Below are 25,209 nucleotides of genomic sequence, written 5' to 3'. Positions count from 1 at the left end.
GAAGAAGAAACTTATAATTTTACTCAAACCAATAGACAATGCCAAAAATAAAGTTCCACAAACTGAGTACGCAAATGGTACATTTTTTAACCCTCTGGTAATTATGTCTGACACTCAAACAAAGTCTGCCTCACTTCCAGGGTCCATTAAACGTTGTTTCTCTAATACCCCGCACTCTACAGTGGGTAGTCACTAGAAGGCAGAGTAATGTGGGATAACTTGCATTTGACTGGTTAATTCAGTATTGGCATTAAAAATGTCTGGTAACAGCTATTTCGCCTGCTTACGTGCCAAGAATGGCGAGGTTGACATTGGAGTGAAATAAAACTAAAGATTAAAAGTACTTTTTCAAAGGTTTGTGATTACCAAGGAAAAGGGGACATAAAAATGTTAAGATTTCCAAGAATCCTAAGCACTTGTGAGAATCATAAATGTGCTAAGATGGACAATCAGTTTGGTGATTGCCCATAATGGAAGGAAATGTCAGGAATGTTAAGTGGTTCCTGGGGTAAAGATTGAATGAAGGATGTAATAACAAAACAGTAGCGAAAGAAGAAAGGGTGGAATGTGAAGTGGAAATTGTTACAGTATTATTTCTCTTTGAATTGTTTGAAAATACATTGATGTGGGTTTTCTCTGGGTACTCCAGATTCCTCCCATATTCCAAAAACCATGCATGATAGGCTGATTTAACTCTCTAAATTGCCCCAAGGTAAGGTTGTTAGTGTGAATGGTTGTCCGTCTCTTCGTGCCCTGCAATTGGCTGGTCACCGATTCAAGGTTTCCCGCCTCAAGTCAGCTGGGATAGGGTACTGCAGCCCCCACGACCCTTGTGAGGATAAAGCGGTTCAGATAATGAATGAATGAATATTCCTAAAAGGGTCCTGAATAAAATCTTCAGGTAAAAATTACAGATGTAAAAGATAAAATATAATCATTTTGCTTGTATTGAGGCATGCAATTTGCGTGTCCTCAGTACAGGTCAGTCAGAATTCCAGAAACTGCCTGATCAAACAAAGAGGGACGCCAAGTCAAACACTTCTCTGGACTTCAGTCTGGTTTGGATAAGCTGCACTTTCCTTACATTAGCACATACGTTATATCTGCATGTAGCACAAGCTACCTACATTTCAATTTTGCACACCCTAAAATAATGTAAATGTGATCTTCCACCCTGGTTATAGCTTGTGAGTATGATATTTCACAGGTAACAATGGTGGCTGAACACAATCTGTACCGGGATGCCGTGGAAAAAAACAAAAGTACACATATCGCGTATCATATTCATTTCAAAACCCTTCAATTTTAAAGTACCTACTTGTCCGAGTGCTTTTCAATCTGTTATGTTTCTTATAGCTTTTACAGCGTATTGTTAAATGGCTTAGACATTTTTGAGGTTTTTTTTTTTTAAACCGCAACGTCAGTTAACCATTCAATAAAAAATGCTAGGAGAGGCAATGTTTACAGAAAACTAAAGCAAATATTTCCTTTCCAACTAAACATCTTGTCATTAATAGTAAAATATGCCCCAAGATATATAAATAACTCAAATTAAAAACAAATTGTACTAAAAACAGCCCCTTTAAATCATATCAAATGACGTCAGAGTCTCAGAGTAATTATGTTTTGAGAGGTTTCTTTCCAAACTGCAGCTGAACATTTATCTATCATCATCTTTTGACTTATTTTAGTTCGGACCATGAAGTTGCGGATCACTTGTGTTGCCCTGTATGTAGTACTTTCCAATTTTGCCTCATTCCATTGTGCTAAAATCTCTCATTCGTCAGGCTCCATGTGTCTGCCTCTATTTAGACGTTGCTCACACATACAGGAATAGCGAGGGGAAAAGGGAAGGGAGGGAACGCGGGTGAGTGTAAAACCAAAAATCTCATACCAAGTGAGACGCAGATGGACAAGTAAATCACATTACGATGGGCTCAGGCTTTGCAGGAAGTTGCTGCTTTGTGTTTACTTCAAATGGGCTCTTTTGTTCATTGCATTGCAGCTAAGCGAACAAAAACAGGGATGCTTACCCAAAACCGGGAGCAAAAATTCCTCAATGGAAAAAAAAAAAACTTAATTTGATAAAGATGCAAGTCACTGTAACGGCAACAGGGCTGTTCAGCAGACAACTTAAGAATCTTGATTAAAAAGTATAACATCTTTTTTTGGATACCAACAATTCATGAGACTGGATGATTCCGTTTTGTGACTCAGTCACGTATTATATGCTAAATGGTGCTATTTACAAAAAAAAATATCTTTACAGATGGAGCATCATTTGTAGTTGTGGTAGTAGTCGTGATTGGCCCTAGTTTGGTAAAGCTACAGACATCTAAAATGGTCAGGCAATTTGCATATGAATTTTAGTTACCACCTCCTTCCTCCTCATATTACTTAGATCAAGGGTTCAATCCCTAGTGGGTTCCGATCTTCCGGTGTGAATTTTGCATGTTCTTCCTGTGCAGATGGAGACGATGTGGTTCTCCTCACCAGATTGGATAGGATTAAAAATGAGACAGTAAGAGAGACAGTGTAGGTTGAGCATGTTTGAGAAAAGATCAGAGAGATGATGGTTTGGGCATGTCCAAAGGAGAGATATGTGGACATCATTGGCAGAAGGATGTTGCGAGTGGAACTGCCAAGAAATAGGGCTCGTGGTTCGACCTAAGAGAAAAATCATGGATGTATTGAGGGACAACATGAAAGTTGCTCGGTGTGGGGGAGGATGATGCAAAGGATGATTCACTGTGGCGACCCCCCATGGGACAAGTCAAAAGTGAAGTAGTAGGAGTAGTGTTGATTATAGGTTTGTGTACTTGTGTACTATTCATGATTTCTAATAAAACTGTCCCATGTACAAAATGTATTTGTTATTTATAATTGTATAGTTTATGCACAGACTACATCGAACCCATGTAACCATATAGTCCAGCAAACAATGGGTGACAAAAATGTCACATCTTAAAACGTTTGTGTCCCATCTGTAAAAGCAGTTTAGCTCCCTGCCTGCCATTGACGACAAATGCCATTCAATCAATTTAATCTATAAGGTCTGGACTTGGACAGAATGAACAAATGTTTAATCCTCCTTGTTCAAATGGGTTGTATGTCTATTACGAACTAACCAGTTCAAATTTATAACGGAAGGATGAAAAGAGCTACAAGATTAGATATCTATCATCGACTGACGACCATGAAAACACAATCAGAGATTATTTTTCCTGTAAGTGAACTTGCAAAAATAAAATTAAACCCCTAAGCATATCTATACCCGGTAGGTGTCCAAAAATAGAGTGACGGAAAAATCTATAATGGTGTTCGGTTATATCCGCCCTACTGCTGCATGCACTGTGGGTCGTTCAAACAACTGCCACACAATAGCCACTGGGACCATATGGACCTCATGTGTTTATTGGCCAGAGTGCACCACGCAATGTTTAAAGGATCTAAGTGAGATCAATGGTCCAGTGAGCAGTGGTTCTTTGGAATGGTGCATGATCCAGGCTAATCCACCAGTAAATGGACAATATGACTGTCAAAACATTATGAACAGATTTTACAAGCGTTTTTTCATGTTTTTTTATATGTTGCAAATTAACTCCCTGCTGCACAAATGATCATTGCATTAAGAGGTTTGTAAAATGTTATTAAAACAACAACAACAACAACAACAACACCGGGATTGCAAACTAAAGTGACCCATGTTGAAAACTGCATTAGCAATAAGTAGCCTAACGTTCATAAATTGGAATATGTGGTTGATATGAATTATTAATGTAAAAATAGAGAGCCGGTAATCATGTGAGGGTTGAGAAGGGAGCAAATGCTGATGCTCTGATAATTTAGCTCACAGATTTCAAAAGCCGGGGGGCAGATCTAGCCCACCATGTCAATTGGTGTGGACCTCAAAAATAAATTTTAAGATCCACTCAAATAAAATTGAACCAAAATTCCTGTTGTCCTCAATGAGGAATGAATGACTACATAAAAAAAAAACATTTGCTGTTTTTTTTTCTTTAAAAATTTTGAATAAATAAAAATAAAATATTGTAATTTGAATGAAAAAACATTTCAGACCTTTAAAAAATGAAAATGCATTGATTTTTTTATCAATAATTAAAAATACAAAACAATCTGAAGCCAATAATTAAAAAAAAAGATCATTAAGTTTTAAAAAAATGAATGTATAAAAATGAAATATTAAGAAAAAAAAAGATCAGGACATTTTAACTTCAACAATGCTTCCAAAAGATGTATCGACCATCAAGTTTTTGATGCATAATTGATCAACCATAATTGCTAGTGTATTTGATTAGCCAATTCATTGCAGTGAAAGATTCTTGTTAGCCCTCCCACTTAAAATGGATTGGAAGTAAAACATCATTAATGGCACTGAAACAATTCACTGTCAGTCCAAACAGAAACAATCTTCCACACTAACAGCATGTTTGTATGAAAAGATAATTTTAGAACAGGAAATAACTTGAAGTGAGTGTTGATGTACTGTACACTACTGTATACTATTAAAGTGTGACCCTGCTTAGCAGGAATGGCACCCTTGGTAGTTTCTCTTCCTCTAGCTTAGAGTTAAAGCCTACAACGCTTACCGGGGCATTCGTGTCGCATGTCGATATGCTTGCATGATTCAAGAGTTTGCACTAGAGAGTTCAGGCAGTCATCCATCTCTCTATGACTCATTGTCTCTGCAAATTTGGAGGAAGACGGATGTTTTTCGTGTGAACTATACGCTCGGGTCATGATTGATGGGCATTGTGGTAAACATTCTCCACGTTAGCAGAACTTTATTAAAGCTCTGACTATATTGACACCACATGCTTCAAGTGACCTCCTACCTATTTTCTTTCTCTCCCTGTATGTGGCCTAGTTTGGACAAACATGAAGCTGATGGTGGACTTTTGGTTCATTGAAGAAGGGAGAAAATAAAAATAAAGATTGCAACAAGTCTGATCCTTAAGTCTATGTTTTCCTCTAACCATGCGATCAGAAGATGAAACCCTAGATACCTTAGACCAGGGGTCGGGAACCTTTTTGACGAAGAGAGCCACAAACAATTCATATTTTCCAATGTTATTCCTTGTGAGCCATACTACGAATTTAAAAGGCAAAATACATACATGTAAACGAGTGCCTTTTCAACTTGGTTTTTGTAATTTCAACACTTTTAAAGTGGAAAAAAATGAATATTTTTAAAAAATTCTTATGCTGTTGCCAATCAATGAGGATGTGTTCCAGAAGAGTCTACACCAAAAAAAATTAAGATTAAAGCAGTTCTAGATGAAATATCTCAGTTCTATCATCATCGATTTCCATATGTTATCTCACAGGTTAGCAAAGAGCCAGATGCACTCATCAAAACAGCCACATCTGGCTTCCGAGCCATAGGTTCTCTACCCCTGCCTTACACCATTCACCAGTCAGCTGCAGGGCACACAGAGAGACAAACGAGGGTCCCCACTCATGATAACACCGTCAACAGCAAGAATCAGGCCCGCACCTGCCTGCACCGAAGACAAGCGAGTGAGCCACTAGTGCCCTGCATGTTTTTAGGATGAAAACTGGAGAATCTGGAGAAAACCCACGCGAGCCCTGGGAGAACATGCAAACTCCACACAGTGAGGACCGAGCTGGGATATAGCAAATGGATAAATGGACAAAAACTATATGACAACTTGAAGCAGCCCTGAGCAAAGTCATTGCTAAACATACTAGAGCTGGTCCTATTCTTTTTCTTCTTCTTTTTTTTTAGATCAAACAGACAACGGAAGTTGTCAATGCATGGTTCAACAAGCACGTGTTAAACCACAAACTCAATACAACTTTGCAAAACCCTGAAAAGTTTCAGATTTCTCAGTCAAACAAGCAAGTGGTCTAAGCTTAGAGTACATACACTTTCAAACATCTTAGACATGATCAACTTTCAAGCCTAAATGAGACAAGCAGATGTTTAAAAATGAAATACTGCGGGATTAATAGTGGGCCTTGTGTACCCCAAATTGAACCTTTGTGCAATGATACAAACAAAAAGTGCAGCCAACTGATAAAAAAAAAAATACAGCGACTTTTGAATTGGACGAGAACCATTATTCTATTTTTGCTTAAACAAAAATACATGATTAAATTGAATAGAATTAAAAAGAAGGACTCTTAATCTCAGGAATTTGCAGGGAACAAAAATGAAAGAGAATGTTAAAATGGAATGTTTCAATGCTGCACTATTTTTGTGTATATGATTTTTCCGCGAGTTTTGATGAGTTTGCATTTGCAAGCTAAATTAGCTGAATGACAATCGGTACTGGTGTGGGGAGGGGCAGCCATCGAATGATGGAAAAATCCGGCATAACTCTGTCTCGCTCTCTACTTCTCCTTTTCCCTCCCTCTCCTTCTCTATCTAAACACCCCTTGACCCCTCAACTTTCGTAGTCTTGCCCTGTGATAGTAGACAAAATGCCCACTCGCCTTGTGGCTTTTGTTATCTTTTCTTACGCCATAGTCCCTGCCCAGTCCTGGTCTGTCTTCACTGGGGACACTTTCTTATCTACTTCTCTGGTCACACTTACACACACACACACAGACGCACACATGCACGTGTAGTAATTCAGGTCAATGCTGCATGAATTTGAGTGATCAGAGTTTGTTCAGCAAAGAATATTGCACATACATACATTCACACAGTCCAAAAAGAAGTCCATGTAGTGTATAATTGTCTCTCAAATTATGAATTGCAGATAATTTCCAAATGCATTTAATTGGCTGCTTGTCATGAATGATTTTATGATTGATATATAGTCAATATTTTAGTAAAAATGAAAAGTGTGTTTTTGCTGGTACTTCTGGCATTTGCAGATTTCATGTCTGCGTCAAAGCACCGTCTAACCCAGGGGTCGGCAAACTTTTCGGCCCGGGGGCCACATTGACTTTAAAAATTTGACAGATGGGCCGGGTCAGCACAAGGTATGATACATATAAAAAACTGCATCGGTTAACAGTACATATGAAACATAAACAGAATAAAAAGGGCTAAAGTATTAATTAAAATACTCATCACTCATCATTAAAGTAAAAAGTAAATTAAAAGGAATGTATTAAGAAATATTAAAATGTAATTTAAAAAAGATAGAGGGGCTGTAAAACACAAAAAAACAAGTAAGAGTAGACAGAGCTACTGCCACTCGCTTCCGCATGACGGCGCCATCTTGGGGAAAAAAATATTTGGAGAACGTTGGCCGGCCGGATTAAAAGGCCTCGCGGACCGGATGTGGCCCGCGGGCCGTAGTTTGCCCATGCCTGGTCTAACCTCTGGTCTTTGTGTTTAATATGCCTGAAAATTCTTCAGCTGTTTTACTCTTTCACTGTTTGGAGAATCACTTACATGGCACTTTTAAGACCAACAAGTATATATTTCAAATTAGTGATGTATGAAATCTGAAAATCTGACCCGGACAGCATGTGAGGCTTAATCCATGTTTGTTTGGGTTTGTTTCCAGCCATGTCCATTTTTTTTAGTTGACAACCTCCTCATCTAGCTCATTCTTTCAGGATCCTTTGTTTAAAAAACATATGCAGCCATTGCACACAATATCCTGGTTCTCTCCCTCTCTCTTTCTTTCTATTCAACAATGTTGCCCCACTGAAAAACTTTTCCAAGAAGTGAAATATCAGGTGGTTCTGGGTAGAAGAGCAAAAATTATGCATTATTATGTTATTGCTTCTTACTTTAAATATGAAAAAAAAATTTGTCTGAAAGCCCTGCTTTTCACTTTGATTAGCTTGTCCTCACAAACAAGCGCTTTAACCTTAGGCACTATTGGCAGACAGAGAGACAGCCTCACCCCGAAGGAAGAATGGTTCAAATTCCACAGCTGATAGAAAAACACAGGAGCAAGACGGGACGCAGGAACGGATGTCAACTTCATCTGTTTGCTGTACCACGGGTGCTGTGCCATCTGTTCTTTACTCATGTTTTTCCATTTGTGTTTTTACACACTATATTTTAGACAAACATCACACACAAATTTCAAGTGTGGAAAATACCAGAGCAGCCACATGAAAAGGTGTTCCCTGCCATTAAAAGCAATAGATGTCTCATTGATTTGAAATCAGAAGGGCTGACAGTGGTCGTTCAAATGGTAGTGAATAAATTAAGGCAAAAAAGACAACAATTTTGATATAAATATTATGAAAGTGGGGTAAAAAATCAGAATTTTAAATACAGAAGGAAATTATACAATATATCACTGCCTTCTAAGATTTCTTTCGAAAGCAAGGAACACTATGAAGAACACTATGACACTTATGAAGAAGATAATCCAATATTGTCATATTTATTCTATTTTTAAATATTATGAAAGTGAGGTAAATAATCAGAATTTTAAATACAGAAGGAAATTCTACAATATATCACTGCCTTCTAAGATTTCTTTCGAAAGCAAGGAACACTATGAAGAACACTATGACACTTATGAAGAAGATAATCCAATATTGTCATATTTATTCTATTTTTAAATATTATGAAAGTGAGGTAAATAATCAGAATTTTAAATACAGAAGGAAATTCTACAATATATCACTGCCTTCTAAGATTTCTTTCGAAAGCAAGGAACACTATGAAGAACACTATGACACTTATGAAGAAGATAATCCAATATTGTCATATTTATTCTATTTTTAAAATATATTTAAGACAAAATTTTATGCATAAGTCAAAACCAAGCGAAACAAACTTACTCATCAGAACATATCTCCAATAGTTATAGTCATCAAAGTCATTGGAAGCTCAATAATTTACGTAAATCATCCTTTTTTGTTGTGATCTTGAGTTTAGACTAGATAAACGCCTTCTGGGCAGACACATGATATTTAGTCTCTGGTGATACTTAAAGTGACACACCTCCTAAAGTTTCCTGAATTTTATTTTCTTTGGCTCATTTAAGTCAAAATCTTCCGTTAGAAACACTGCACATTTGGATACATGCTATGAATGGATGTTTTATTAGGATAAAGTACAAGTTCTTCGGATACAAGCCCCCAGCTCCGAACACTCGCTCCCCTACAGCCGATCCCGTTACGCAACTATCAACCACCATCCACAAACTTCTGCCGCGCACACGATCTCAAAAACAAGTACATTTTGAAACAAATAAAAGATTTCCTACCTTTTTTACAGCCTTCCCCAACAGAATCGCTTTCTCGTGTCCTTCTCCTCAACGTCCGCGTACAGTTCAACACCTCCCGATTGCTCGTCTGTCTCTCCTGCCGGCCACACACATGCAATGATGATGACTACGATGATGAGATGACATCCAATCAGAACATTTAAACCAAACCAGGAATTCTCGTTAGTTACTTTCCAGACAAACATCATCACAACTAATCCAGCCTATTGTGCATACGTGGATCTCATGTGTCATACTGTGGTCCTGATGCGAGGTTTTCTAGTTATCTTACCCATAAAGTGCAAACCGATACTTTTCTAATTTGATTTGGAGTATCCGAATTGGAAAAATACGTTTTTTCTACGCACCCTGAACGCATCAATGACAGAGTAGCGTCAGTAGCCACTTAGTCATATTTTTGTTTTGTTTTTTGTTTTCTCACCAAGTTCAAGTCATTGATCTCCTGCTCTCGGTGCTCTCTTTCCTCGGTGGTCGCGCCCACTTATGTTGATGTTCCACTCGGGGCCAGGCTTCAGCAACAGCAGCAGCAGTAGCGCGTTCCCGACGTCATCTTCATCCCTCGTGGTCCTCTGAGCCACACCCATTCATTCATAAAGTGGCGATAGTGCCAGACAGTACATGGGCATGTGCACGTATACGCAAAGCAGCTGACAGAGAATTGCATAATCGAGACTATAAATGTGTCGCAGCAGTCAATGACCTGCTATTATCAGGTAAACAACATGAATGTGTTTATATCATAGATAGTGTACAAGTTTAACTCCGTGGCTGCCATTGACAAGCGATAGACGTTCAATCCATATTAACTGGGAGAGGCTGCTTGAATGATATTAGGAGCAGTCCTCCCAGTCAAAAGGAATTGGACGTCTCTAACCACCAATTACAGTGAATAAAGAGTTAAGTCAAGGTTGAATCCAATCAAGTAATAAGAATGAAAGGCATAGACCAGGGGTGGCAAACATGTGGCTCCTGAGCCGCATGTGGCTCTTTGCTTATAGTATTTTGTATATATACTGTGGCTTTTTGCATCATTTCATGTTTCTCTTATTTGTATTCTCTCATAAAACACTCAAATTCATCAGGACCTGTTTAAAAACAAATAATACATTATATTGAAAAAACAATTTGGCAGATTGGATTTTTTTATACACGGAAGGTGGGGGTTCTTTGACTTTCACAGTTCAAAATTTTGGCTGTTTGTGTCTCAGTTTTTCGCCACCCCTGGCATAGACGGGAGCTTAATCGGAGGGGGAAATCGATTAGATTTATTAATTTCTCAAACCACTTACACTCGTAAAGGTTGCAGGGGTGCTTGAGCCTATCCCAGCCAACAATGGGGAATAGGCAAGGCACACCCAGAAATGGTTACAATCCAAAATGACAGATTTTTGATATTTTTCAAATTTACAATAGGGGAGAAAATGTAAATATAGAATCTATTTTTCCCCCAGAAGTAGTCAAATGAACCGTTATCCAATATTTTTGTGTCAACACTATTTTTATCTAGGAAATTCATGTATTCAAGATTGTCCTGCTTTCTTTTCACACATTGGCTACCAACTGTGGTATGTGAAGCTATTGGACAAACAAGCTTTAATGGACCCGGGAAGTGAAGCAGGCTTTGTCTTAGTGAGACACTGGCATATTGAACAAGCATAGAAACCGAAGTGTGTGCCCCTATTTTTGTAGGCGTGCGTGGCGTGACTGGCGTCAAATTTGTCGCACAATGGTTGAACTTATTATTATTATCAAATTTGGGGTTTAATCTTTACTTTTTACATCGGTGAGGGCTAACAGATGCATCATTTGCAGTCCTAAATACTTTGGCTTCTGTATTTCACATAAGTCATTTATACTAGGTAATGTCTGTTGCTTTAATTCATAGTAGTCATATAGTCACCTTCGTCATGTGCGTCCAAGTGAAACTAGATTTTGTTTGATAAATTTCATAAACAGGATTTAATTTGTCTGATGTGTAATACACTTGAAAAGTGTAGATTAAAGTCAGTATATCGAGGAAGTGGCTGCCTTACATGCAGGCAGACATTTTATCAATGCAAACAGCATTTTAACCAATATAATGTGAGTATCATAAATTGCCTAGCCCTGCCCATGATGTCATTAATACCCATGACATCATTAATACCTATGACGTCATTAATACTCATTGTCAAATCCACCTGTTCTGAAATCTCGCTGTGTGTGTGTATGCGTGAGTATGACTGACATTGCGAAATGCCTGCCCTCATAAGTGGCTTTTCATTTTGTTAAAACATCATTTTCTCCATAATCAGAGATCTATGAAACTATATACTTCATACTTGAATAGATTGATTAACTGTCTTGATCATGAAGTTCATTCATTCTAAGTGTTATCTTCCCTTTAAATTTACAACATTTTCACTGTGACTGTGTTGAGCACACATTTTAAGGCTTTAAGTTGCAAAGAATTGCATCATCCATGTAAGAGTCCTCTACACTCAAAACCTCTGTGTGAACAGCTGTGAGTTGTTATAAAGCCAATTCATGGTGAAAGAAATGTTTCAACAACAACAACAACCAAACAAAGAATCCCAACAATATGGGACTATGCATGAGGGTTCTCTTATTTTCCACAAGTTTAGAACAATGAAAATCCTTTACCTTTTTCCCAATTCAATGAAGGCTTCCCTCTTCCCTAGAATATGATGCACACAGGTGCAATACATCTAAATGTCTTAGACAGCACTTTCCTATGCCATTCCACTATTGATGTAGCAATATGGGGACAATAGGTCTATAATGGAGCGACTCCACATAAACACACATAAAGCCAATTCTCGATCGGTCTTTCCTAAGTGGGCAAACTGCTGATCCCGGGGGTGTAAAAGGCATGCATCAGCAGAATAACGACAAACAAACAGTTGGCGATTGCACAGCGCCTTTAACATAGACACAACACAACATTGGCACAAACAAAGGAGTCATCTCGGTCTGGTTTGGATCACTTTCACTTTTGCACGTGAGGAGCCAAAGCGGTGTTTGACACCAGCCATTGAGCCACCACAATGACACACGTTCGGGAGCCCAGTGGTCACAATGAGCCTCTATTTGCCTCGGAGCCTCTGTTATTCTTTGGGATGATCGGCAGAACAAAGGGCATGACAAAGTTTCAATTGAGCTTGAACAATCGCTTTCAAAGTGGCCAGTGCCTTAGGGTCGTCTCTGGGCCTTTTTTGCCAACTGTACAACATCGTGGTCAGTGTGTCACGGTACTAAAAATATCAGCATTCATGTGTCAGTAATGAATTTAAAGGTTTTGCCATAACTTATGATTATTAAATTTGGATCCAGATATATACGCCTTAATTTAAAAAAAAAAAGGTATTGTGCGACCTGCTGGTTCTTTGGCAGTCTGGAAAGTTATCAAAAAGATAGACATGTCAAGACATGAACCATAACATTTTCCTCAGCCTATATTCTACCACCAGTAAGTGAATACCCAGATTGCGGACCTTGCTGGCCCAAAATCGGGCCGCCTGTGTCCCTGTTTGGTGTCACTGAGGTTCTATGAATAGACGCTGGCGTATTGTCAGTGCCGTCAGCTGGGCATTGGCACGTGTGTCTCATGCGCTCCTGCCTGGTGTCGCTGTACCGGCAGTACTTTGGTGTTGCCATGGAAACAAGAATGAGCAGCTAACCCTGCCCTGACATCCGTTGGTGGGTTTTCTCAAGAAACCCCTTCTCTTTCTTTGTGTGGCTTTTTCTCTTTATGATTTCTGCGTTCTACCGTTTGGCATCGATTCAGTCATTTCAGGTAAAGTGCAAGAGCGTCTCTTTCCATCTTTACCCATGTGTGGTGTGGGAGAGACTAATGGAGAACTGAGTGGGTCACTGCCTAATTGACAAAAGCTCTATAGCCTTCACAGCACCAAATGAGCAGATTGCAGTGTTTGTACTTCTGCTCCATTTACCACTTTGTGTCTGATCATGTAAAATTTACTCTGCCTTGATGGGCAGGCAGAAAGCCATATGGCAGGCCAGGTAAAAAGTTAACAAAATGAAGCAAAGTAAATAAAGTCTGCCGGTAATCTTCAGCTGCAAACCCCTTAGATTGTTTATCTCTTTTTCATTATCTGTAGAATATAGTTTTGTAAGAAAAAGAATCTGCTCAGGCAGAATGAGTTGGATTTCTGCATAAATTGGTCAAATTATTGACCCTGTCACAGCATCCCAATCAGAACATACATTGGAATCCTCCAAAAAGCTTCATGTTGTGGATTGTTGTATAGTGTGGCTTCACCCATTTTTGTGTTTGTCTTGTATTCCTTGTGATAATTTGACTCTAGTAAAGGAAAAATGTCTCTTCAGTGTAGAGATCCATTAGTTTTTGCCATGCGGATCACAGAACAGCTGCGGAATGACACTGCTTTTATTTCACCATTTTTGTAATGCTTAAAATAACCATGAGGAGGGGTGTCCAGACCTTTATCTCCGAGGGTCGCTATAAAAAAAAGTTGAAATCCTTCCACTTCTAGGTATTTCTTAAAAAGACAATGGGAATCTGGCAAAAAAGACTGGGTTTTAATTGGTTTACCCATATGCTGCAATTGATGGTGATATATGTACAATCCATTTTGACTGGGAGGGCTCCTGAGCTAATGGAGAGGCCCTGTGACTATCTACTGTTAAAGGTGAAAGGTGCAATGTATGCTGAATTTAAGAGTCGTGTGCAGGACATATTTAATAATATTATCATTATTTGTTGCAGGCCGAAATAAATTGGAGTAGAGAGCTAGAGATGGCCTTTTCTTCAGTTTAACAAAATTATTTGCCTTTAAAATTATCATTCTGACTTTCCAGACAGAAAATGAGTACACAAACTCAATTTGGCAATCTTATTCCACTTCATGAGCTTAATCAGACAGGCCAAAATGGATTTTCCTGCAATTAATCATATTTGCATTTTAAATTTAGTGCATATATAGTCCACCGTAACTGAACACCCACCATCCGAAATGTCTAAAAAAAATGCACATTAAGGGTGCAACTAAGACCATCTGTTAAACATTTTAACTTTATAGAGGTGATGGAATTTTCCATTTATTTCTTAGCCGAGATACAAACACGTTCACTTTCTCCCAAGATGAATCCATCTCATATTTTGTCCCTTGACACACTTCTATTGGTGAGCTGGATGATTGGTGTGACACTTCTGCAGGGTTGCATGTAGTACTATTCATTGCTGTCATGGTGTGTGCTTAGAAGCAAATATAGTGACACCCGGTGTAATAAAGACGACACATAATTAAATTGTTCTCGCAAATGTTTGCAGAATTTTGACTCCCTGTAGTTCCCTAAAGGTGAAAAATTGTAATTCTCATTTGATTGACAAGAGCAAAAAGATAAAAGCTTGCAGGAGTCTGCAAAGTCTTAAAAGAAGCGTATAATACCCATAACATGTTCACGTTGTCTTCCTTCGTCAGAATATCTTTCTTTATCACTCTAACGCACAGAGAATTGAATCAAGAGTTGATTTGGATGACGAGCCTGGAACATAAATCCATCAACATTTCCGTGGTAGCATCCATCCGCATGCACATACAGCTACATAATCATGAAGGCCTAAACACACAGCCTAACGTCAGCACATCAACGTCAGCAGTGCCCAATGCTAGGCAACTGTGCAATCCCAGATGGCAGGCTCCAATGTTTATTTTATTCTCATCTAATACACTTAAGTTCTATTTCTTGGGGTTAGAGGTATAGTTTTTGAACATTTTCCATTCGGATTAAATGGGTTTTTACATCTTGAATCATGTCTGTGGCCTGACCTAGACTCAATCGAGAATGCATTTCACTTACTGAAGCAAATAATGACACCCATGATCAAGCAGGTAATGAAGGTGAAGTGATGGCCTTGCAAAAACACTAATTTCTATACAATAAATAAGTAATGTTGAGGGTACACGGTAAAAAGAAATAATTCTGATGATTTTTTTTGGGTAAAAATATCAACAAGAAATTGGCTAGTGGTTTATTCACCCTTAATTTCCCAACAGTAACTGTTTTATTTTTTTTAAACCGAATGTTATGGAATAAGTTTTTTTATTTTGTAATTATTTGGTATTGTGATGCATATCTTACCGGTCTTGATGGTGGTCGTGAAGTCAATGTGCTCCTTTTCTCCTTCCCTCAGTCGTGGCAGTCGAGCGCAAGGATTACCGAGCTACTGGAGATTGGCTGGTGGAAGCTCTGTGTGCATAGAAGGTTAGGAAAACCTTACTGTCTAACAACTTAAAACAAGACCTTGTCTGCTGAAACTAGGCTAGACTGTTGGTTAAGTAATCAGTTCACTCAACTGCCATAGGTCAGGTTCACGTGCATATTTATCACAGCTTTGCTGTAAAACAACAGTTGAAATGCAATAATTTTGTGTAGTGTATAGAACAGGGGTCAGGAACCATTTTGACATAGAGAGCCATAAACAATTCCTATTTTCAAATTTTGTTCCTTGAGAGATATACTCTGAATTGAAGAGTAAAAATGTGAAAATTAGATGCGATTTTTCTTTTTTGGATCATTTTACCACTTTTAAAGTACAATTCTTTTGACAACACTGTTACTTAGTTGCTAATCAATGAAAATTTGCATATAGAAAAGTTTAATGAAAAGAAAAAAATGATTGAAGTTCAAGGTAGTGTCAGTGCCATAGTGCCAACGTGATGCTCCTATTGGTGCATTCGGGACTCGGCTCTGTAACCAGCGATTTAAATACATATTTTACCTCACAAGTTAGCGAAGAGCCACATACACCCATCAGAAGAGCCACACATGGCTCTCGAGCCATAGGTTCCCTAGCCCTGGTATCAAGTGACATCTATGGATTGTATTTTATTTAGCTGCTACCATGTAGTGAATGAATTATGTGCCCACGTGGCTTCAATTTGATTTAAAGTGCTGTGTCACTGTGATCACAAATTCCAGTGAAACCAATAAAAATAGATAACTACAAATGTAAAATAACACACACAACAGCAAATACATTTGTCAAATTAGATGGAAAACACATTATATTCCCTATTTACAGTATACTGATAAAGAGATTAGTGTTATTAAATTTAAGACATGTCTTGGTTTTGTAGGAAAATACAATTGGGTTTGAGAGCCATTTCCTTTGAAATTATTTCGAGCATGTCAAGTCATTCCTCAAAAGGCAGAAGTGGCACGCGTGTTAGGAAGCTGCTTTTCTGTTTGCTTTCATCAGTGAGCTAGTCCATCTATGGCAGCCGGCTGGAGGGGCTTTAGGTACTTCATCCCCCCAGTTTGGATCTATCCCACTAGGCTTAGCTATGCAGCCCCAGCTGCTGTCACAAGCACTGACGGGATGGAATGAAGTGCTCACTCCAGCACTATAATTTAGTACTTCAAACACTCAAAAAATCTGAGCATCTACCTCTTTCGGACACCTAAGGTCAACATACTACAGCTGCCAGAGAATTTGACGCTGCAAAAGATATTTACTAGGCACAAATTGAGAAACTGACAAACTACAACTTTAGGAAACTACACTTTTTTTCTGGTGTAATCTGAGAGTTTGAGCGCTTAGTGGAAATATTGGCAAATATAGATAACTTCTTGGAAGGTAACGTTGTCGCCATAACTTTTTTTTTTTAAACTACAAACAGTATTCAACATTTAAGTAAAAAACTAAGTATACTTGTAATCTGGAATGGCATGACGCAGAATTGCTGATTGTGAATTGATTTTGCACAACATTGTAACTCTTACAAGAGTGATAGAATACGTTGACACAGTAGATCTTTAAAAATGAAAACTCATTATTAAGTTTGATAATATTTTTAGAAGCTGCTTTTACTTTGGAGGGATGTATTATCATATATACAGTACATGTGGAACATTACTTTTTTTATATTTTACTCAACTGGACAAATTAGAAATGTAGTGTGGATGCAGAGAGCACAGGTTTGAATTCTGGCTCTTGTCTTCCATCTGCTGAGAGTTAAAATGAGTTTCTAACTAGTATATGTGCAATTCATTTGAAGTGGAAGGACTGGTTTGAATAAGATGTTCTATGCTTCCACTACTTCCAGTTAAAATGGCATTTGTGTGGCTGTAATTGGTGTAATAAAAATGTTAAAAAAATATTATCTATCATCAAATGTATAAGAAACTCTTGATTTGCCTACTTATACACCTTGATAACCGTCCGTCTTTCACATAAGTCATGTGGATGTTCTTTTTCCCTTTTAACAGCAAGTTATATACTTTTAGGGGATTTGTAAACAAGCAAAGTAGCATATGAACACGTTAATTTCACTTTGTGTGCTCAACTGGAACAGCCAAAGGTCAACAAGTATTGCAGAAGTGGTCCCGGACTTTACACAGCATTTAATGACTGGCCCCCCATGAAGACTAAATGCTGATTTTTGTCCCATTTTCTGAGAAGTGACATCATCATCATCCTCACAACTTCTATTTAAACCTTTGTTTGGGGTGTTCAAATTGTTCTCTTCTCCCTCAATCCATCTGTTATTTAATCAGATGCTCTTGAGCTTTCTCTCCCGATGTGTATTATTATGTTCCGGAAAGTTATGTCATATCTGTGTCATTGGGTAGGTCATTCTATCCATCAAATGTTCTGCTGTCTCTGTCCTCTTTCACCCAATACACAACAGGGGTGTGACACAACACGACCTACTAAAATGTATCGACTCCATTAGAAAGTGTGATGTTTGCACGGCCGCTGCCACATGTTCGCCATTTATATGCAAGCCGGACATTGCCCCATCGATCATCTGGCACCTCGCAAATTTAAATTACATAACATGATACCAGGAGTGTTTGGCTTCAAAACAAGTCTTGTCACTTGATGTTATGTGATTGGTGTTGACTGAAAAGCAAAAAGACTACAACTATGGGATTGAGTTGAGCCGCACACCGACAAACTGCGTACAATTCCTCACTGACCTGATTCTTCTTATCTCATCACGATAAGGTGGACAGATTACCGTGGGACATTGGTGTGTAATATGAGCAAAAATAAAAAGTGCATTTGAGCTGTGACATTCTACAAAAGCACATCAATGATCTCTACCTTACAATCATCAACAAAGAAAATCTGAAATTCTGTGGCTATTCATTCATTTTCCGAACTGCTTATCCTAACAAAAGTTGTGGCGTGTGCTGGAGCTTATCCCAGCCAACTGTAGGAACCAGGCTAGAGACACCCTAAATTGGTAGCTAGCCAACCGTAAGGAAAAGGAGCTGGATGACCATTTACGCTCTCACTCATGACTAGGGGAAATTTAGAGTTCATTTTAAAAAAGCAGTATCAACTTCTTCATTGTCATGGACAGAGATCCAATCCATTTGGACTGGTAGAGGTTGGCAGATTGGACGTTGCTCAGCATCATTGTAACTGAAACATTTACAGTCAGACATTCCAATTATAAGCTGCCTCGTGGTGTAGAAGTTCACTTGCCTGACTTCAATGCGGGCAGGCGTGGGCTCAATTCCCGCTGATGGTGGTCTGATTAGAGGTGCGCATGGTCATTTGTCTCTCTGAGTGCTCGTAGGTTGATTGGCAACAAGTCTAGGGTGTGGTTTGCCTTTTGCCCGAAGACAGCTGGGTTAGGCTCCAGCAACCCTTTTGAGGATGGGCAGTATGGAAGGTTAACTAATGAATGAACCTTCCACCTATCATGATAGATGTCAGACAATGAGCAAAAACTGCATACGTATTTCATTTATTTGTTTTTTACTACTAATCTTTTTATCTTTCTAATCTTTTAAAAACTAGTTGGAAATTGTTGTCATTACCATTTGTTTTTAATTAAATTAAAAAAATGATAATACTACAAAAGCTATCAATGTCTCTAGCATTGTGATTGAGTTTTAGGCCATTAATCTTTACAAGTTTCACGCTGCCCTCTAGCGGTCTTGTTAATCGATGCTTTGTTTCCTTCTCAAAAGTAAAGGCGTCTCACATGCCATTAAGTTTACAAGGGTGTAAACATTTGCAATTAAAATATCTATAAAGCATTTAAAACTGCGCAAGGCTAAGGTTAAAACCATTTTCAATAAGATAATTCACATTTTCACCCACAAAAGTTGCAAAATAACATTGTCTTAATGCCCAAAAAATGAAATTGGACGCTCACTTCTAAAATCTCTGCATTTCTGACTGCGTTACATTTGGATCGCTTTCCAAAAATATTGTATTATATCCGTTTTCTATCCATAATACTCAGCCATGAAAAAGATGACGTCCTATGTCTGTGTGTATTTTATAATCTCGTTGAGGTCATATCCTGTCACAGCAAAGGCGTAGCCATCTCCGTCACAGAACTTGGCTCCGCAGATTTGTGTGTCTGTCACGCATTCATTATGTAAATGAGCAACCTAAAAGAAGATTGAAGAAATGAATTGTGCGGATTAGAAAAATGAGCTGATTGTTGTTTTTTGGAGTGCTTTTACCTCTACAGTGTTGCTTTCTGGAGTTATTGTCAGTAGCCAGACCCTGACAAAAGAGTCTTCAGCAGCAGACAGGAGCTAGGGTGCAAAACACTAAAAATCAAACTAACGACAACATCAACTGACCAAATTAACCTGCATCTCACAACTCACCAGGCCAGAAAATGGAGCAATATCCAATGAGTAGATCCAACGGGCGTGGGCGTGGACCTCCGCATGCAGAATCCCTGTGACGGCCTCATAGAGACGAATCTGTCCTGTTCCATATGCTGCTACCGCTGTACCTTTCCACAGCTTCACAGATGAGCAGGTCATACTGACAAGAAGATTGAGGATCATTGCAATGTGGAAAGAAAAAGCGGCAATCACATTAGAGGAGTGAGTGATAAGGAAGAGAGGACAGTGGAAAGAAACAGATTAGTTAGTGACGCAAAAACTATGTACGCATGACGCTGAGAATAATGGTGGAAAGGTACACAAAGTGCAATGGCAATCGCAATCAATCTCAGCAGTAATCATACTGTGTACAGGTTGGCACTGAATGTTCATGTTTCAACGCTGCTGACGGAGATAGACGTCTAATCCAATTTAACTGGAAGGGCCTGGCAGCTTCTTAGTTCAAATACATTGTTAAATGCTGTGAAAACTAATGTTTCTATATTTCAAATTTGCATCTGTCATTTTAAGTTGGTCGCAATAGAGAATTAGCATTATTTGCCCAATTGAATAAGACCAATGATTTAGAACTAAGAACAGAAAAATACCTGATGGATTAAAGAACTAAGACTATAGTTCCTTCTTTGTACTGTAATAGTTTGAGGCAAATCGCGTTGCAAACAGGATAGCTGTTTTATGAAGAAAAAGTCAATTTTATTCTTACTCAAATCCACCAATCTTGTTGAGAAGCTGAAACTCTTCCCCTGATTTCCACACACACAATGTGCCACTGTCATCAGCACTGACCAGATCGGCGATGCACTCCTGGGGTAAGAAACACTCAGTAAAGGTTGGGAAAACACCACTTTAGTTCTGCACCTCGGACCTAATCAAGACTTATTACAACTTATACTACTTATTTATTATGTTGACCACTTATTTACCGATTACTATTTTGTGATTATGTATTTATTATTACTATTTAGTGATTATTTATTTATCATTACTATATATCTATTTTCTATGTCTTTGTTTGTTTGTTTTTGCCTCCATAGACTCAGCAAGTGGTGCGACTTGGCGCTGAACGTCTCCAAAAACCATGCAACTCATCGTGGACTTTAGACGGAACAAGCCCGCTTCAGTCTGCTGACCTCACTTGGACTTCTTAGTATTGATTCATTTGTTATTTAATGATAATATTTATTTTTTCTGTCTGTTGTTATTTGTGCACTATGTGGTGAAAGGTTTAAATCTCATTCTACTCGTATAATGACAATAAAAGCATTCAATTCAATAACACATGTGTGTGTGATAGGATAGCAATAAAATAATATATCATAAGGAATATTGCATAGTAGTACCTGGCTACCAGAGCACTCTTGGGCTAGGTCCGTAATGGGATCCTTGTGTTCCTCCAATACCTCTGACAAGGTTATGCTGCTACCTTTATTGGGAACGTCGAAAACGAGGATTCCACTGGAGGACAGACCTTGAATGAGAGCGACAAATGATACTTTTAAATTTCATCCACTAATCTGTTGCAGCACTTGTCTGATTTGAGAGTTTTGGCTATGTGAGCTGACTTTTTACTCTGTACCTACCTACACATATATAATTTTCCCAGACAGCAGCAATCCCACGTGCAAACACGGCTTGAGCTGAGATCAAAAGAAGCATGTATGAGACACCCAAAATAAATATTTTTTTAAATGCAGATATATTGGACCAAATTATATTGGGTATGTGCAATAATAAAGTGTCTGAAAAGAGATATGGGGTTTCTAGTGTTAATGTTACCTGTTGGTGTTTCAGGTGTATCTAATGCATGCCAGTACACCATAATGGAGCCATCTGATTCATACATCTTTGAAACATAAAGAAAGATAATGTGACATATTAATTTCCAGTTCATTATATAAATAATGTCTCACCTGGATGCCTTTCTGTGAAGTCACGACTAGCAGATCTCGAGAGGGCAAAACACAAAATGCAGCCTATAGAAAGAAACACGTTATATGTCAACAAAATTGAACTCATTGGTGACAGCAAAGGACGTCAAATCGATTTTGACGTGGAGGTCTTACAGCGATGGTCTGCTGCCAAACTGTCCCAATCAGAGTGGATTGGACGTCCTTGTCCGGCAGTCAAATTTGCATTTTATATTTAATAGATAGTTTGTGACCCCGACCTGCATGACGAGTGATGGACTTGTGGCTACGTTGGGCTCCTTGGACTGCAGCTGGCGGTGGGAGTTGTTGAGTCCGTCCCACGACGCACTGACCATGTTGACCACATTGGCGTGGACCACCGTGAAGTAGGTGAGCCGTCGCGGACCAATGCGCAGCACGCTCAGGTTGTTGTACAACGCAGACGCGCTGTTCTTAATTTGGATGCTCTTCTCTTTGCGATACATTTGGAGGCTTGATTTAATGTCACTTAGGAAAGTATGTCCGATTAAACGTTTTTCGTCGACATGTTGAATGGCATTTTTGGTGAAAACGCCGTTGCGTTCAGTTTGGTATGCTACTTAGCATTTGGAGAAAGGCTTGCGAAGGTAGCTTTGAGCCAGAAGCCACCTGTAACTACGCAGTAAAATAATTAGTAATTGATTTTTACTCAAATAACAACGATTGGAAGATTGATAACAAGTGTTACCTTGAAGTAAGCGCTTATCTCGATAGGATTTACTCCGCGTCTGCTGCAGCCATAGAGACCATAGATATCACATAGTTAAGACTAGATGAGATGGAGTCGACGACGTACGTAATCAGGCGGCCAGCTTGCGTCAGTAGACAAATCTCCTGTTGTGGATGTATTATGAGCGATTTTATCCACAAAAATACGCTTACTTTGTTAATTTCTTTTACAATAATTAATAAATCCTTGATTTGTAACAAGTCATCTTAACGTAGCTAATATTTATGCTGTGGGTTGACACAAAATGTGATAAAAAGTAAGTATGGAGTAAGATCACTGAAATTCAGGTATTCCTGGAGAACGTAAGGTATTTGAAAATGGGTTAGAAAGCTTCAGCTATATTTAGGTTTAGATACATGCTTATGTGACAATTATATTATCATGATCAAATAGCTCAAGCTAAATTGTCAAAGGGTGACGACGCCTGTTGTGTTACGGCAGAAATCAAGCATCTATTCTCATAATGTGATATCTATGATAGGGACAACTCGGACGTCAGTGTCAATAGTTGCGTTGCTAGGCAATAGTTGTTCGTCCACGGAGGCGGACGTAAATAAGTCCCAAACGCGACTTGAATTTTTTTTTAAAAGCAACCTCAGAACAAACGTTGGCTGAGTGATTGAAGGTATGCTTGTTTGTTTTTGCTCATCCCGTTTAAAGTATATAACGGATTCAAAGACAGTAACAAACAACAACACGGAAATGTTGCAGAAAATGGGCGAAAAATACAGTAACAAATTAAACCGTGACACGCGCAACAGCCTTTCACGTGTGTACTATAGTAGTACATGCTGTATTATTCATCAAAATGTACATACACATACATCCTCGTTAGAATAACTAGCTCAGTAAATGGATGAAGTACCTACACATTTCTACAATATGTGTGATGTGACAGTCAGCACCCTCCAAAGAAAATCCATATTATATTTGCATTAGTTTGTGCTGAAATTTTGATCTATTGTTTATTTTAGGTAGCTCGAATTAGGTAACCAAACCATCAAGATGTCCCGTGCAACATCCAAAGCCCAATCAGACAAGGGTAAGGCCCCAGCCCGTGTGTCACCACTGCTTCCCCATGATCTTGAAGAGGAAGACATTATCCCGGGTTGTCTAACTCATGGCCAATGGACCGACATGTTGGTCCAAGAGGAAGCGGAAGATGTCGTCGGGGAAATAATGGCTGATCTAATGATAAGTGTTATGGAAGCCTGCTACAATGTGCACATTGAGAGACAGGTAAAACATCGATCTATTCAACTATTTTTCTATAGTGGTTGTCCTCATCAAGGTCAAATTTGAGCAGGAGCCAATCGTATCTGAAATGAAACATTATGTATGCCTGATAGAGTTTTCATCTAACCTCAAAGACATGTTTTTGGACCGTGGAAAATGTTTTGAAAAAATATCTGAACACAATATACGAAACAATTTTTCCAGCTCTCATATTTCACTGCATACTGGGCTAAATGTTACTTCACACAAGCTGTCGAGAAAAAAATTATTTGCCGAGATAAAGGGGAAGATGCCATGGTGTTATCCGCAACAGAAGACCCGGAACCATTACCAATCACGCCAGATGTCTGGGCTGAAGGATGTTTTCCAGTTATACATGGTATACTTCCATGTGACTCTGTATCGGCGTCAACTCAGGTACATTTTTAATTTACAACAACTCTGAATGTTTCACTGTAATTAACTCTTCTTTTATGATTGATTTTTCCACTTACTGTACTCAGGTTAACCAGGAAACTAATACTAGTCCGGACTTTGAATTCACCCATCCGGAGGAAAACACTCAAAGTGATTCATTATCAGAAACCAGCACTTCTTCAGTGCAGTCTGAAGAGAAAACAATTCCCTACGGGGACACGAGAGACAAATCACCAAGCCCTAAACCAAACATCTCCACCAAGAAAAAACAAAAGGCTTCTTTACCTCAAAAACCTCGAAGTACTGCTTTTTGTGGTTCGCGTCCAGCAGATAAAACGGAGTACACGCAACCACCAAAGGTGCCTAAACCTATACCTAAGATTAAGAAATCATCTTTGCCACGACATTTGATCACTCCTCAATATGAGATTGACAAATGCACAAAATCTGGAATACAAACAAGTGGTCAACCCAAACTTAAACCTTTGCTGAGTAAGCAACAGAGTGCCACATCGCAATTTGATCAACCAGAGAGGTCGCAGTTGTCTCCCATTAAAGATGAGAAGATGATGTCGCGAGCTTTGAGGATGGACACCATCAATTTGGCCAAAGGTGTTTTTCTCGCAGATCCCTGGAGTACACAAATGAGCCCACAGCAGTTCAAAACGCAAGCTCAGTTTGCCAGACTTAGGCCTATAAACAATGAATCTATAAAGTCAGCTGTGAAGGAATTGACGACAGAACATCCACCACAAGTTACCCAATTATTGCCATCGGACAAATTTAAGTATTGATGAAAACAAAACTTGCTATTCATTTTTTTTTGTCATCCTATTGTAAATAAATTCACCTTTATTGTCTACTATAATGTTACTTACACTGTCTTTTTACATTTATTACATTTTTTTGCAATCAAGCCTTCTCTAAATGTGTGCTGCAATTTAACAACATAATGGGATATATTTTTTGTGCAATATTATACTTTTTCTTAACCTCTAGATCACGGGTTAGGAACCTTTTTGACATTCTG

General features: G+C 38.6%; 3 protein-coding genes across 7 annotated transcripts in view; 1 reads left to right on the top strand and 2 right to left on the bottom strand.

Annotated features, from left to right (window-relative positions):
- rhobtb4 (Rho related BTB domain containing 4) overlaps nucleotides 1-9,773 on the bottom strand; it is a 35,057-nt gene extending 25,284 nt beyond the window's left edge. The window contains exons 1-2 of one of the 2 annotated variants that reach the window (XM_077714690.1): nucleotides 9,619-9,773; nucleotides 9,177-9,273 (exon numbers count right to left, since the gene is read on the bottom strand). The gene's annotated coding sequence lies outside the window, so the exon portion shown is untranslated. Of the gene's footprint in view, nucleotides 1-9,176; nucleotides 9,304-9,618 lie in introns of both variants that reach the window. The other variant, XM_077714691.1, reaches the window with a different exon arrangement.
- A 9,582-nt stretch (nucleotides 9,774-19,355) lies between these two features.
- On the bottom strand, nucleotides 19,356-22,613 carry wdr54 (WD repeat domain 54). 2 transcript variants are annotated; one of them, XM_077715622.1, is made up of 10 exons: nucleotides 22,485-22,613; nucleotides 22,018-22,411; nucleotides 21,761-21,823; nucleotides 21,627-21,693; nucleotides 21,431-21,487; nucleotides 21,191-21,318; nucleotides 20,554-20,654; nucleotides 19,827-19,989; nucleotides 19,677-19,751; nucleotides 19,356-19,601 (listed from the first exon to the last, which is right to left on the bottom strand). In XM_077715622.1, the coding sequence occupies exons 2-10, from the start codon at nucleotides 22,240-22,242 to the stop codon at nucleotides 19,470-19,472; spliced, it is 1,011 nt and encodes a 336-aa protein (XP_077571748.1). In that variant the 5' UTR covers nucleotides 22,243-22,411; nucleotides 22,485-22,613; the 3' UTR covers nucleotides 19,356-19,469. The 2 variants fall into 2 exon arrangements, with proteins under 2 accessions (XP_077571748.1, XP_077571749.1); XM_077715623.1 differs by having other exon boundaries at nucleotides 22,018-22,405; nucleotides 22,485-22,550.
- Nucleotides 21,957-25,098, top strand: c20h2orf81 (chromosome 20 C2orf81 homolog). Of its 3 annotated transcripts, none has more exons than XM_077715620.1 (4): nucleotides 21,957-22,147; nucleotides 23,505-23,765; nucleotides 23,967-24,179; nucleotides 24,266-25,098. In XM_077715620.1, the coding sequence occupies exons 2-4, from the start codon at nucleotides 23,532-23,534 to the stop codon at nucleotides 24,971-24,973; spliced, it is 1,155 nt and encodes a 384-aa protein (XP_077571746.1). In that variant the 5' UTR covers nucleotides 21,957-22,147; nucleotides 23,505-23,531; the 3' UTR covers nucleotides 24,974-25,098. The 3 variants fall into 3 exon arrangements, with proteins under 3 accessions (XP_077571746.1, XP_077571747.1, XP_077571744.1); XM_077715621.1 differs by having other exon boundaries at nucleotides 23,501-23,765; XM_077715618.1 differs by lacking the exon at nucleotides 21,957-22,147 and adding an exon at nucleotides 23,005-23,151 and having other exon boundaries at nucleotides 23,501-23,765; nucleotides 24,266-25,095.
- Nucleotides 25,099-25,209: the final 111 nt, after the last annotated feature.

The sequence above is a fragment of the Stigmatopora nigra genome, chromosome 4, assembly GCF_051989575.1.
Source record: "Stigmatopora nigra isolate UIUO_SnigA chromosome 4, RoL_Snig_1.1, whole genome shotgun sequence".
Taxonomy (NCBI): Eukaryota; Metazoa; Chordata; class Actinopteri; order Syngnathiformes; family Syngnathidae; genus Stigmatopora; species Stigmatopora nigra.
Note: the sequence above shows the minus strand (reverse complement) of the source record. Positions and strands in the feature narration are given on the sequence as shown.

What these genes read in the sequence shown, in the direction of transcription:
- wdr54 (XM_077715622.1), bottom strand. Translation starts at nt 22,242, where the DNA reads ATGTATCGCAAAGAGAAGAGCATCCAAATTAAGAACAGCGCGTCTGCG. An exon ending in GGAAAATTATATATGTGTAG is followed by an intron (nt 21,319 to 21,430) that starts GTAGGTACAGAG and finishes CTCTCATTCAAG; the next exon opens with GTCTGTCCTCCAGTGGAATC. An exon ending in CAGAAAGCAACACTGTAGAG is followed by an intron (nt 19,602 to 19,676) that starts GTAAAAGCACTC and finishes ATCTTCTTTTAG; the next exon opens with GTTGCTCATTTACATAATGA.
- c20h2orf81 (XM_077715620.1), top strand. Translation starts at nt 23,532, where the DNA reads ATGTCCCGTGCAACATCCAAAGCCCAATCAGACAAGGGTAAGGCCCCA. An exon ending in ATGTGCACATTGAGAGACAG is followed by an intron (nt 23,766 to 23,966) that starts GTAAAACATCGA and finishes CAATTTTTCCAG; the next exon opens with CTCTCATATTTCACTGCATA. An exon ending in CTGTATCGGCGTCAACTCAG is followed by an intron (nt 24,180 to 24,265) that starts GTACATTTTTAA and finishes TACTGTACTCAG; the next exon opens with GTTAACCAGGAAACTAATAC.